Here is a 13,591-nt window from a genome sequence, read left to right as displayed (position 1 = left end):
GAAGAGGATCGTGAAGGCGGGAAGTACGGTATACCTTTGAGACCTGTGGCGGTGAAGAGGATCGTGAAGGCGGGAAGTACGGTATACCTTTCAGACCTGTGGCGGTGAAGAGGATCGTGAAGGCGGGAAGTACGGTATACCTTTCAGACCTGTGGCGGTGAAGAGGATCGTGAAGGCGGGAAGTACGGTATACCTTTGAGACCTGTGGCGGTGAAGAGGATCGTGAAGGCGGGAAGTACGGTATACCTTTGAGACCTGTGGCGGTGAAGAGGATCGTGAAGGCGGGAAGTACGGTATACCTTTGAGACCTGTGGCGGTGAAGAGGATCGTGAAGGCGGGAAGTACGGTATACCTTTCAGACCTGTGGCGGTGAAGAGGATCGTGTAGGCGGGAAGTACGGTATACCTTTCAGACCTGTGGCGGTGAAGAGGATCGTGAAGGCGGGAAGTACGGTATACCTTTCAGACCTGTGGCGGTGAAGAGGATCGTGAAGGCGGGAAGTACGGTATACCTTTGAGACCTGTGGCGGTGAAGAGGATCGTGTAGGCGGGAAGTACGGTATACCTTTCAGACCTGTGGCGGTGAAGAGGATCGTGTAGGCGGGAAGTACGTTATACCTTTCAGACCCGTGGCGGTGAAGAGGATCGTGTAGGCGGGAAGTACGGTATACCTTTCAGACCTGTGGCGGTGAAGAGGATCGTGTAGGCGGGAAGTACGGTATACCTTTCAGACCTGTGGCGGTGAAGAGGATCGTGTAGGCGGGAAGTACGGTATACCTTTCAGACCTGTGGCGGTGAAGAGGATGGTTTAGGCGGGAAGTACGGTATACCTTTCAGACCTGTGGCGGTGAAGAGGATGGTTTAGGCGGGAAGTACGGTATACCTTTCAGACTTGTGGCGGTGAAGAGGATGGTTTAGGCGGGAAGTACGGTATACCTTTCAGACCTGTGGCGGTGAAGAGGATGGTTTAGGCGGGAAGTACGGTATACCTTTCAGACTTGTGGCGGTGAAGAGGATGGTTTAGGCGGGAAGTACGGTATACCTTTCAGACCTGTGGCGGTGAAGAGGATGGTTTAGGCGGGAAGTACGGTATACCTTTCAGACTTGTGGCGGTGAAGAGGATGGTTTAGGCGGGAAGTACGGTATACCTTTCAGACCTGTGGCGGTGAAGAGGATGGTTTAGGCGGGAAGTACGGTATACCTTTGAGACCTGTGGCGGTGAAGAGGATCGTGTAGGCGGGAAGTACGGTATACCTTTGAGACCTGTGGCGGTGAAGAGGATCGTGTAGGCGGGAAGTACGGTATACCTTTGAGACCTGTGGCGGTGAAGAGGATCGTGTAGGCGGGAAGTACGGTATACCTTTCAGACTTGTGGCGGTGAAGAGGATCGTGTAGGCGGGAAGTACGGTATACCTTTGAGACCTGTGGCGGTGAAGAGGATCGTGTAGGCGGGAAGTACGGTATACCTTTCAGACCTGTGGCGGTGAAGAGGATCGTGTAGGCGGGAAGTACGGTATACCTTTCAGACCTGTGGCGGTGAAGAGGATCGTGTAGGCGGGAAGTACGTTATACCTTTCAGACCCGTGGCGGTGAAGAGGATCGTGTAGGCGGGAAGTACGGTATACCTTTCAGACCTGTGGCGGTGAAGAGGATCGTGAAGGCGGGAAGTACGGTATACCTTTCAGACCTGTGGCGGTGAAGAGGATCGTGTAGGCGGGAAGTACGGTATACCTTTCAGACCTGTGGCGGTGAAGAGGATCGTGTAGGCGGGAAGTACGGTATACCTTTCAGACCTGTGGCGGTGAAGAGGATCGTGTAGGCGGGAAGTACGTTATACCTTTCAGACCTGTGGCGGTGAAGAGGATCGTGTAGGCGGGAAGTACGGTATACCTTTCAGACCTGTGGGGGTGAAGAGGATCGTGTAGGCGGGAAGTACGGTATACCTTTGAGACCTGTGGCGGTGAAGAGGATCGTGTAGGCGGGAAGTACGGTATACCTTTCAGACTTGTGGCGGTGAAGAGGATCGTGTAGGCGGGAAGTACTGTATACCTTTGAGACCTGTGGCGGTGAAGAGGATCGTGTAGGCGGGAAGTACGGTATACCTTTCAGACCTGTGGCGGTGAAGAGGATCGTGTAGGCGGGAAGTACGGTATACCTTTCAGACCTGTGGCGGTGAAGAGGATCGTGTAGGCGGGAAGTACGTTATACCTTTCAGACCCGTGGCGGTGAAGAGGATCGTGTAGGCGGGAAGTACGGTATACCTTTCAGACCTGTGGCGGTGAAGAGGATCGTGAAGGCGGGAAGTACGGTATACCTTTCAGACCTGTGGCGGTGAAGAGGATCGTGTAGGCGGGAAGTACGGTATACCTTTCAGACCTGTGGCGGTGAAGAGGATCGTGTAGGCGGGAAGTACGGTATACCTTTCAGACCTGTGGCGGTGAAGAGGATCGTGTAGGCGGGAAGTACGTTATACCTTTCAGACCTGTGGCGGTGAAGAGGAGCGTGTAGGCGGGAAGTACGGTATACCTTTCAGACCTGTGGGGGTGAAGAGGATCGTGTAGGCGGGAAGTACGGTATACCTTTCAGACCTGTGGCGGTGAAGAGGATCGTGTAGGCGGGAAGTACGGTATACCTTTCAGACCTGTGGCGGTGAAGAGGATCGTGAAGGCGGGAAGTACGGTATACCTTTCAGACCTGTGGCGATGAAGAGGATCGTGTAGGCGGGAAGTACGGTATACCTTTCAGACCTGTGGCGGTGAAGAGGATCGTGTAGGCGGGAAGTACGGTATACCTTTCAATTGTTGGTCGGTGTTTGGCGGGAAGTACGGTATACCTTTCAATTGTTGGTCGGTGTTTGCAGTGTGTCGGTTAAAGGAATACTATTGATCTGACCGTTTGGGGGAAGTTTCTGACGAACTTAACGAATGTGAAGAATCTCGGGCATCCACTGTACCTTCAATCTAGACGCACACTGCACGATTTGCTCGAAAACGCACCACATGTACGGCAATTCATTAAATCAAAGTGAGTGAATGCGCTTCAGGGCGCTGTTTCCCTTCTGTGTCGGAAACAAAAAGTGGTCAAAAAGCGCTGTGTGGCGGTAAGACGACTAGCACCTGCTATGACGCGACCGCCTAGTAACAAACACCGCGTACACAAACTAAGGAGGTAAATCAGTGGAGGTATCCCAACTCAACCATTGCGAAAGAGTGGTCTTTCTTTACCAATTGTACGACATTTAACTAAGCTTTTATAACCTTCCTTTTGCGAAACGAAGTCAGTCCTCCAGCGCGGTAGCATTATATATGTGTAAAGCAGAATCTTATGGTATTACGTTGGATGCGATCTGAGGGCCTTTTCCCTTAGGTAGTATCCCTTTAACGCTGTGTCTGATGATCATTGACCGGACTGATAGTGAGACAGTGAGATGGGTCGTTAACTCCTCTCCTGTCTGGCTTCTGTTTGTGCTTCTGCTTTGTGTGTGTGTGTGTGTGTGTGTGTGTGTGTGGGTGTGTGTGTGCGCGTGTGTTGTGTGTGTGTATGTGTGTGGTGTGAGTGTGTGTGTGTGTGTGTGTGTGTGTGTGTGTGTGTGTGTGAGACAGAGTTTGTTAACTGCAACGACTCAAGCTGCTGTGCCATTTGCCGTGTCTGTAATCGTTCTGCTTTTCCCCCCCAAAGTGCAGTTTAGCCAATGTGATTGTTACACGTCATGTCCTGCCCACGCCCACGATCACGTTAACCGCCACCGATCGGTCCAGGCGTTTACATACTGATACAATAAAAGCATGACTCGGGCACAATATGCCCAGTTGGATTTTGTTGTTGTTGCTAGATTATTTAGCAGTTTGAAAAAGGAGTAACGTAGCCTACGAACAATTCATTAAGCTACAAATCGCACTCTGCACAGGAAGCACACAGGCTGTTGAAAAATGATTTTATTTTATAAGAACGCCTGGACAAGTCTGGGGCGTTGAACCTGAACCATTACACTCAAGAAGGAATGTACCTGTCATGAATGCCTCTCTGTTGGTAGAGGGATGTGTGTGTGTGTGTGTGAGGGGGGGGGGTGCTGGTGGTGGTGGTACATCCTGAACTCAGGTCAAAATGAGTTCGGCTCATGATCTCCCTGACAGGATGCCTTGAGTTTTCTTGTCTGGCAAGCAATGTTTTTTTAATTATTTTTTTTTATACATATTTAGAGCTTTTTGTAATGTATTATTGATATAAGCAGATTCGCGATCGTCGATAATGATTTTTCATGGTGTTTTGTAATTTTTAAATTACAAAGGAATTGATATGTAAGACAGTTTCAAGCGAGCTATTTTTCGCGGCTGTATTTACTGTGCAAACAACTCTAAATATGGCAAAAGTGTCTCGTGATAATCAACCGTTTGGTTTCGGCGCTCACTGGAGCAGACGATTTTTTCTGTAACCAGTTGACAGTGATGAAACCATATATTACGGTCTCCTTCCGGCAGCAGTCCCAAAATTTCGACTTGTTTTGACCTTAGAACGATGTCTTTATCATAACTGTGAAGAACAGAACGGAGATCACTGTCGAAGTCGGCCAATCTGCAATCATTTTCGTCTCGCGAACACTGATCTCATATTTAGATCAGTGCTCGCGAAAAACATATATGGGAGATAACTCTGTATTTTTGTTTTGATAGATTCGCGTAGGACTGTAGCGTCCGGTCAGAGAGACAGCTGGCAATAGCCGTGGAGCGATGCTTTATATCAGAATGGGTGGTGGTACTGATTGGCTAATAGACATATGGATGACTGGATTGAACGTTAATTTACCAGGACAAAAGTTCATGCGTGGCTACATCTTGACTTTCAATACGTCCCTAATGCAAGAAGAGATGAGGCAAGAGCTCGATGACGTTATCAGTTTTTGAGCTGACTTATATATATATGACTTCTCATGTCGATGACTTCACTAGTATGTCTTGCAGGTATTCTCTGGTAGCCTACCGCCTTAATTCCGAAAAGGGCATAGCGTTAACAAAAAAACATAACAAATAAAGTAGATGTGTACTGCCGGGCAGTACATACCCCAAGCGAAGTCGTCCATCTGTGTGTACATGATTCTCTCTCTCTCTCTCTCTCTCTCTCTCTCTCTCTCTCTTAAAATGTGTCATCGATGACGTGTTTTCATACTTGCTAATGCGGCAGGCTAATCATGACGTCAAATTGAAACTTCTTGAAGTCTCTCAGAAAGGGACATGAAAACCATGTGGGGGTTACTGGTTTGGGCTGAAAAAAACCCCAACTCCACCTAAAATTCAAGCGCCTATGGGGCTGAATTATGCAGCATAAATTGTGAAACATCAGGATATCTCACACTTTCAATTCTGCCATCATGTCAAATCTGACAACAAACCTACCCACAAAATGTCATAAATATCGGTGTAGAATTGAGACTTAACGGTTTTTAACTGCCAAAAATAAGTTTTTTTGACTGGAATAGTTTGTCTTGAAATTCAGTTTGGGACAACGGACCCACCCACTAAATTTCATAAAGATAGGTGAAAATTTAAATGTAACGGTTTTTAACTGCCAAAATTATGTTTTTCTTCTGGAAAAGTATGGAGTGAAAATCAGTTGGGGACAACGAACCTACCCACAAAATTTCATAAATATCGATGAAGAATTGAGATTTAACGGTTTTTAACTGCCAAAAATAAGGTTTTTTGTCTGGAAAAGTATGTCTTAAAATTCAGTTTGGGACAACGGACCCACCCACTAAATTTCATAAAGATAGGTGAAGAATTGAAATTTAACGTTTTTTAACTGCCAAAATTATGTCTTTCTTCTGGAAAAGTATAGAGTGAAAATCAGTTGGGGACAACGAACCTACCCACAAAATTTCATAAATATCGGTGAAGAATTGAAATTTAACGGTTTTTAACTGCCAAAATTATGTTTTTCTTCTGGAAAAGTATGGAGTGAAAATAAGTTGGGGACAACAAACCTACCTTTAAAATTTCATAAGAATCAGTGAAGAAATGATATTTTTGGGTGTGAAGAGAAGCGAGATCGTGGTGTATAGACGGTGCCAGAGCACAGGTCATATGCATAACTAATGAGCGGAATGCCGTCTTCCCATTGGCCAGCCGGCCCAAGATCAGTCTCTCTGCCATTTCTGCATCTGCGGTAGCCAGTGCCAGACGTCCCAAACAACTGTGCGAAAATTTTCAACGTTTCAAGGATTTTGGAAAGAGAAGGTACACGTACTTTTACCTTTTTTTGTTTTGTTTTGTTGCTTGATTGTCGAGAGGGGCGATTGAGATCGAAACAGCGGTAATAGGCTCGAGTGGGGCCAATTAGTTGTCTGCAAGGAAAGTTTGGAGTTTGGGAAACTGGGAGACAGCGTGGCACCGTAGGCAGAAACATGTGGTTTCACGTTTGCCGGGAGTGACACTCGAAGGAACGAGGGTGATAGCTAGGTAGACGGTGATGGTACAATTAGCTGACAGCCGTCAGTAAAAGTGTTCAGGGAGAAAAGAAGACAGTATCATCTTCTCCTGGCATTAAAATTGGTCCGAGCAGTGGCAACGCGAATCGCTCGGTCACGTGACTAGTTTCTTTGTGAAGAAAGACGGCGGGAGCGAAAATGTTTACAAGTTGTGCGGTGGTCGGGCACTCTTTCACGTGGAGGTTTCAGCGATTTGTGAACACAGATGAGGGGGTGCGGCCAGATTTAGGTTTTGATGGTTTTGAGCAGATATTCGATGGGAGAGGGGGCCGAAAAATAAGCGACGTTGAATCAATGCTAGAACAGAACAGGGCCATTTTCACCCGGAAAAAATGGGGAGTGATAGTGCTAATGGTGGGGGACAATAATATTGTTCCCGGAACGACACCGAATAAAGTGTTTCGTGAGCTGTGGCATCTGTGTGTGAGGGTGCAAACATTGGCAAACTCAGTAGTGGTGGTGTCAGGGATGACACAGAGATACAGTGGCTGGGGGGGTTTCAATGACATAGCCAGGGAGGTGAATAGGCTTCTTCATCAACAGCTGAAAACGGCACACAGGATAGTGGGTTTGTTCCCCCACTACGTGGCTTTCCCTCCAGCAGAGAAGTTTGCTCAGTATCAGAAACATTTTTTAGCAGATGGGATTCATCTGTCAGGGTCGGGGCACATGCTACTGTACAGAGCACTGAGAAAAGTTCTGTTGGACAGTCGGCATATAGACCAATGAGGTAAGAAGGTGTTGTGGTTGTTCAGCGGGTGAGAGGGAAGTGGGGGCTACTAGTGATAGCCGGTATCCTCTCGTGCTGATGGCAGAACCACAATAGGGGTAGATGCAGCACGGACGGGGTACCAAGGTTTATTCCCAGACTGAAGTGGTTGGGTTCTACCGAAGACGCCAGACGCAGAGCTTTGATGCCGGGAGTGGAATAGGATGGGGTATCCTTTCCAGCTTTTGGAGTGACGTCATTGTTGGTTCTGGTTTGGTAGAACCGGTTGTGACTTCATGGGGAATGTGTATTGGTACAGCCCGTGCTGCATGATCAGATTGACAGTGTTTTCTTAGGTGTACTCTCGTGCTGAGGGCAGAACCACAATAGGAGTGTAGATGCAGCACGAACGGGGTACCAAGGTTTATTCCCAGACTGAAGTGGTTGGGTTCTACCGAAGACGCCAGACGCAGAGCTTTGATGCCGGGAGTGGAATAGGAGGGAATATCCTTTCCAGCTTCTGGAGTGACGTCATTGTTGGTTCTGGTTTGGTAGAACCGGTTGTGACTTCATGGGGAATGTTTTATTGGTACAGCCCGTGCTGCATATATATAAAAAAAAAAAAAAAAAAAAAAAAAAAAAAAAAAAAAAAAAAAAAAAAAAAAATAGGCCCCTGATGCTTAGTGGCCTTTGAAATGTTTCAGGATGTCGAAGCGTCCAACCAAGCGACCGGGGCGTCCCTCAAAGCAGCCCCCGAAGAGGTTTCGAGACGAGGAGGCTGAAGGAGAGGACGAAATGGGCGTGAAGGAGTCGCTAACCCAGCTCCTTGCTGAGCAGAAGGCCCTGAGGAAGGAGATTGCGGAGATTCGGGCCGCCAAGACGCCGGCGCCTGAGGCATCGCCCGCAGGATCGACCACCTCTACGGGTGGAAAATCCAACTCAGGCATGGCTGGGCACTCTGGACACTCCGGTGAGCAATCTAACACTAGCGGTACACAGGCGTGGGCAACCGGCAACCAGAAAATGTTGCCCATTGACCTACACGTGCCAAAGACAATAAAGGAAAAGATCTGGAGCGGTGTGGCGGTTAGGTTCGCAATACTCCTGCCCGCGGACCCGAAGGAAATGCTGGAGGAGGACTCGGATGAGGACGATGAAGACAAAAAGAAGAAGAAGAAGAAGAAAGAAAAGAAACTGTTAACCTTCACAGAGTGGGTGAAGGCCTGGAACATTTATATCACTATACTACAGGACAGAGCGAAAGAGGTACACAGGGGCCTGGGTGCCCACTTTGCTCGGGTGTGTACCCTGCATGAGCTGCAGGGCAATTGGCGGGACTATGACTACCGCTACCGGCTCGCAATTGCTGCAGGAGAAAGGGCATGGGGGGACAGCGACGCGGACCTGTTCGCCACCACCCGCTTAGAGCCTGCCACCCAGACCCATGACGGGGGAAAGAAGAAGCCGCAGGGTGGCGCAGGGGGGAAGACTGGAAGTGGAAACCCAGCCAAAGTGGGGGGCTTCTGCTTCCAGTTCAATGAACAGGGATCTTGCAGCCGCCCCAATTGTGGCTTCAAGCACTTTTGCTCGCAGTGTGGGGGGCAACACGCAATCCGAAAATGCAGCGCCAAAGGGCACCCCTTTCGAGCGGGACGGGGGGGAAAAGAAGCAGGAGAAGGAAAGAAATGAAGACTGGGGCACGGGGGCCACGCCAGTGAAGGCGGACAAGCTGGAAAAGTGGCTGGAAGGGTACGATCCACAGAAGAAGCGGGCTTTAATACAGGGATTCAGAGAGGGTTTCCGGGTAGGGTTCACAGGAGCCCCAAATAGTGTAGTTCAGAAGAACCTGAAGTCAGCAGAAGAAATGCCAGAAGTAGTAGAAGCGCACATAAAGAAGGAAATAGAAGAGGGGAGGTTAGTAGGTCCCTTTAGGCATATTCCTTTTACTCAGTTCCAATGTTCTCCAATCGGCTTGGTAGAGAAAAAGATGAAAGGAAAGTATAGGATGATACATCATCTATCTCACCCGAAGGGGGCATCCATAAATGATTTCATAGAGGAAGACATGGCCACAGTGTCATATGCCAATGTGCAAGATGCAGTACAGTTAGTGCAGACAGTAGGAAATACAGCATTTATGGCAAAAACTGATGTGGAGAAAGCTTTTAGGTTGTTGCCTATTCACCCTAGTGACCAAAACCTCTTCGTACTGAGCTGGCAAGGAAGTTTTTATGTTGATCTTTCGCTTCAGATGGGTTGTTCTTCGTCTTGTCACTTGTTCGAAGAACTAGGCACGGCTTTGGAGTGGATTGCTGTTCAGAAGTTAGGGATACCATTAGTGCACTACCTGGATGATTTTTTCCTTGCGGCAGTATCGAAGCAGCTAGGCAAAGAATACCTAGACAAATTTCTGGGTTTGTGTGAGGAAATAGGAGTTCCCATGGCACCTGATAAGACGGAGGGCCCAGAGACGAGGTTGACATTCCTGGGAATAGAGATAGACACAATCGAAAGAGAAATTCGGCTGCCGGTGGAAAAACTCACGAAGTGTGCCCAAGAAATACAGAACCTACTACAAAAGAAGAAAGCAACAGTGAAGGAAATTCAGTCGGTCATAGGGTTGCTGAACTTTGCTTGCCAGGCAGTGGTGCCAGGGAGGGCGTTCTTGAGGAGATTGATCGACTTGATTAGAGGCATACGCTCTCAGCTATTCTTCGTGAGGCTGAACCAAGGGGTGAAAGAGGATTTGAAGACTTGGCTAACTTTTCTGCAGTCATTTAACGGGAAGTGCTTTTTTCTCATGAACAAGGAAGTATCCTCAGAAGAGCTGGATTTAGTGACGGATGCATCCGGGGCAGTGGGATACGGGGCTTTGTTCGGTAGGCAGTGGTTTCAGGGTAGGTGGTCCGACTGGTGGCGACTCCAAAATATCACCCTACTGGAATTGTATCCTATCGTTTTGGCTCTGGAGACATGGGCGCTGGCCTTTCAGAACAAATACTTAGTCATTCATACAGATAATTTAGATTTAGTATCCGTAATTACTAAGCAGACATCAAAAGAACCCCTGGTGATGATTCTGGTGAGACAATTGGTCTTGTGCTGTTTACGGAACAATATTGTTGTCCGCAACGGGGCCGTTGTTCCGAGCTATGTCGGGGGCACCCATAACGGCCAGGGAATTCAACGAGCAACTACAGTTGGTTTTCCAATTTTGTGGCCTGCCCAAACAGAACTTCAAATCGCATAGCTTTAGGATTGGGGGTGCCTCCCACATGGCTCGGAACGGGGCATCGGACGCTCAAATCCGTCAGGCGGGCAGATGGTCTTCTAACGCTTTCTTGTCTTACATCAGGGTGCACAACTGGTAGATCAGGTAAAACGTAGGGCTTCTCTCTGTGTGCAGTGCAACAGAAAGGGGGAGGTCAGGCACATGTCTGCGTGCAGTGCAGCAGAACATTAACATGGGATCACAGGTGTGCAGTGCAGCCTGGGATTATAAGAAAGTGTGCAGTGCAACTTTCCGAGAAAGGTCGATTTTGCTTGGTGGCGGTACCTGATGTGAGTCATCAGGTGGTGGCGCGTACCGCCGGATTGGTGGTGAATGACAGACATTATGTATTTAATCGATGTGCTTTAATTGGGCTAAAACACAATGTTTATTGTTTTTTAGAGTTGCCAATATAAGTTTTTTGATGATGGTCTAATGAGCGGATGCAGAAAGCGGTAGATAAAGGGAAGTAACCCGGTGACCAGTCTAGTAAAATTTGACAGCTTGTTGGTGAAGCTGGAAACAAGAACAAAAAACAGTAAGCTAATACATAGTGGACAATGCCATCTATGATGTGTAAGACAATTTTTGTTCTTGGTGAATTTATGCAAATGTACAACCCAATGTATATGATTATGTCAATCATAGTTTTTGTGGAATTTATGAAAATATTCCACTGATTTTGTATGCATTATCTGCGCTGAAAATGAACGACCTGTGGTGTCGACCAATAAACATTTTCAGCGTAAACTGGCAATGAACGTTTCATGTGGTTGTGGTGGTGACTGTGGCGCTGGCTGGCGCTGGCTGATTGTCCGGTTTCGGAAAACTTTTTATCTTAAATTCTTGTCTATCCTCGCACATCTGAACATGCAAAAATGATTTTATGCACAGCATAAATGATATTTTTGGGTGTGAAGAGAAGCGAGATCGTGGTGTATAGACGGTGCCAGAGCACAGGTCATATGCATAACTAATGAGCGGAATGCCGTCTTCCCATTGGCCAGCCGGCCCAAGATCAGTCTCTCTGCCATTTCTGCATCTGCGGTAGCCAGTGCCAGACGTCCCAAACAACTGTGCGAAAATTTTCAACCCCACCGCCATCCCCTTACTCCACCATAACGTAGTTGTGTGGGCGCGTACCGCCGGATTGGTGGTGAATGACAGACATTATGTATTTAATCGATGTGCTTTAATTGGGCTAAAACACAATGTTTATTGTTTTTTAGAGTTGCCAATATAAGTTTTTTGATGATGGTCTAATGAGCGGATGCAGAAAGCGGTAGATAAAGGGAAGTAACCCGGTGACCAGTCTAGTAAAATTTGACAGCTTGTTGGTGAAGCTGGAAACAAGAACAAAAAACAGTAAGCTAATACATAGTGGACAATGCCATCTATGATGTGTAAGACAATTTTTGTTCTTGGTGAATTTATGCAAATGTACAACCCAATGTATATGATTATGTCAATCATAGTTTTTGTGGAATTTATGAAAATATTCCACTGATTTTGTATGCATTATCTGCGCTGAAAATGAACGACCTGTGGTGTCGACCAATAAACATTTTCAGCGTAAACTGGCAATGAACGTTTCATGTGGTTGTGGTGGTGACTGTGGCGCTGGCTGGCGCTGGCTGATTGTCCGGTTTCGGAAAACTTTTTATCTTAAATTCTTGTCTATCCTCGCACATCTGAACATGCAAAAATGATTTTATGCACAGCATAAATAGGATTTAACGATTTTTTAACGGCCTTTAAATCATTGGTGATGTCATCATAACCCAGTCGTTGTAGTTGTCGTCGTAGTTGTTGGTGTTGTTGTCATGTTCGTTGTCGTGATTGTTGTTGTTCTCGTGTTGTTGTTTTTGTTGTTGTTGTTGTTGTTGTTGTTGTTGTTGTTGTTGTCGTCGTCGTCGTCGATGTCATTTGTTGTTGTTGTTGTTATCGTCGTCGTCGTCGTCATCGTCGTCGTTGTCAGAGGTTATTTCTAAAGATTTCATTGATAGTCTTTGTTCTCGTCACCAAGACTTGCTAAGAACAAGCTTGGAACAGCAAGAGTTCCAAGAACAAGATTAGAACAACTCATTACATCATTACCAGTACGTCATTTGTATTTAGAACACACTTTAGAAAAAAACTCTTCAGCTACAAACCAGTCACCCTCACATGTCGGAGGTGTTTGTCTAAACCACTTACTGAAATGTTTTGAGGTTTAATGACCATACACATGTTGAACCGGTGAGTGTCTTCCGCTGCTTAATTCGCAAATAACTATTTTATTAAAGTCCGCTTGAAACGCTCAAAGATGAAATTCCATGTTAAAAAGTGACAAAAGTTTCACATTTTCCCGTTGTAACAGCTTCCGATGATATTATATGAAAATTCTGATCCTCTGAGAGGATTCCCCGAAACAAAATCAGTTTGTACGCCTAATTTTAATAGAATTGTCCAAACAGTGTCGCTAATATTGTGCTAAAAGATGAATTCTAGAACAATGTTCACAGACAGACACCACTTGGCAAAAAAAATTTCAGTGCTGGGAGATGAAAAAAAAAACTACCTCGCTACGCGCGGGCTTCGCCCGCGCTCCGCTTGGATAAAATAACAAGTCGCGTAAGGCGAAAATACAATATTTAGTCAAGTAGCTGTCGAACTCACAGAATGAAACTGAACGCAATGCCATTTTACTCGTAGCATCGTCAGGCCACCGCTCATGGCAAAGGCAGTGAAATTGACAAGAAGAGCGGGGTAGTAGTTGCGCTAAGAAGGATAGCACGCTTTTCTGTACCTCTCTTTGTTTTAACTTTCTGAGCGTGTTTTTAATCCAAACATATCATATCTATATGTTTTTGGAATCAGGAACCGACAAGGAATAAGATGAAAGTGTTTTTAAATTGATTTGGACAATTTAATTTTGATAATAATTTTTATATATTTAATTTTCAGAGCTTGTTTTTAATCCGAATATAACATATTTATATGTTTTTGAAATCAGCAAATGATGGAGAATAAGATAAACGTAAATTTGGATTGTTTTATAAATTTTTATTTTTTTTTACAATTTTCAGATTTTTAATGACCAAAGTCATTAATTAATTTTTAAGCCACCAAGCTGAAATGCAATACCGAAC

General features: G+C 46.2%; 2 protein-coding genes across 2 annotated transcripts in view; both read left to right on the top strand.

The window, feature by feature from the left end:
- The window catches only part of LOC138983651 (cilia- and flagella-associated protein 300-like), a 121,999-nt gene that overhangs the window by 67,113 nt on the left and 41,295 nt on the right, over positions 1-13,591 (top strand). The gene's annotated exons all lie outside the window — the stretch shown is intronic.
- On the top strand, positions 6,043-9,584 carry LOC138983650 (uncharacterized). Its single transcript, XM_070356931.1, has 2 exons — positions 6,043-6,229; positions 7,894-9,584. The coding sequence occupies exon 2, from the start codon at positions 7,895-7,897 to the stop codon at positions 8,876-8,878; it is 984 nt and encodes a 327-aa protein (XP_070213032.1). The 5' UTR covers positions 6,043-6,229; position 7,894; the 3' UTR covers positions 8,879-9,584.

This window comes from Littorina saxatilis, linkage group LG13 (genome assembly GCF_037325665.1).
Source record: "Littorina saxatilis isolate snail1 linkage group LG13, US_GU_Lsax_2.0, whole genome shotgun sequence".
In the NCBI taxonomy this organism is placed as follows: Eukaryota; Metazoa; Mollusca; class Gastropoda; order Littorinimorpha; family Littorinidae; genus Littorina; species Littorina saxatilis.
The sequence above is the reverse complement of the archived record's forward strand: the minus strand, read 5'-3'. Positions and strand labels throughout refer to the sequence as shown.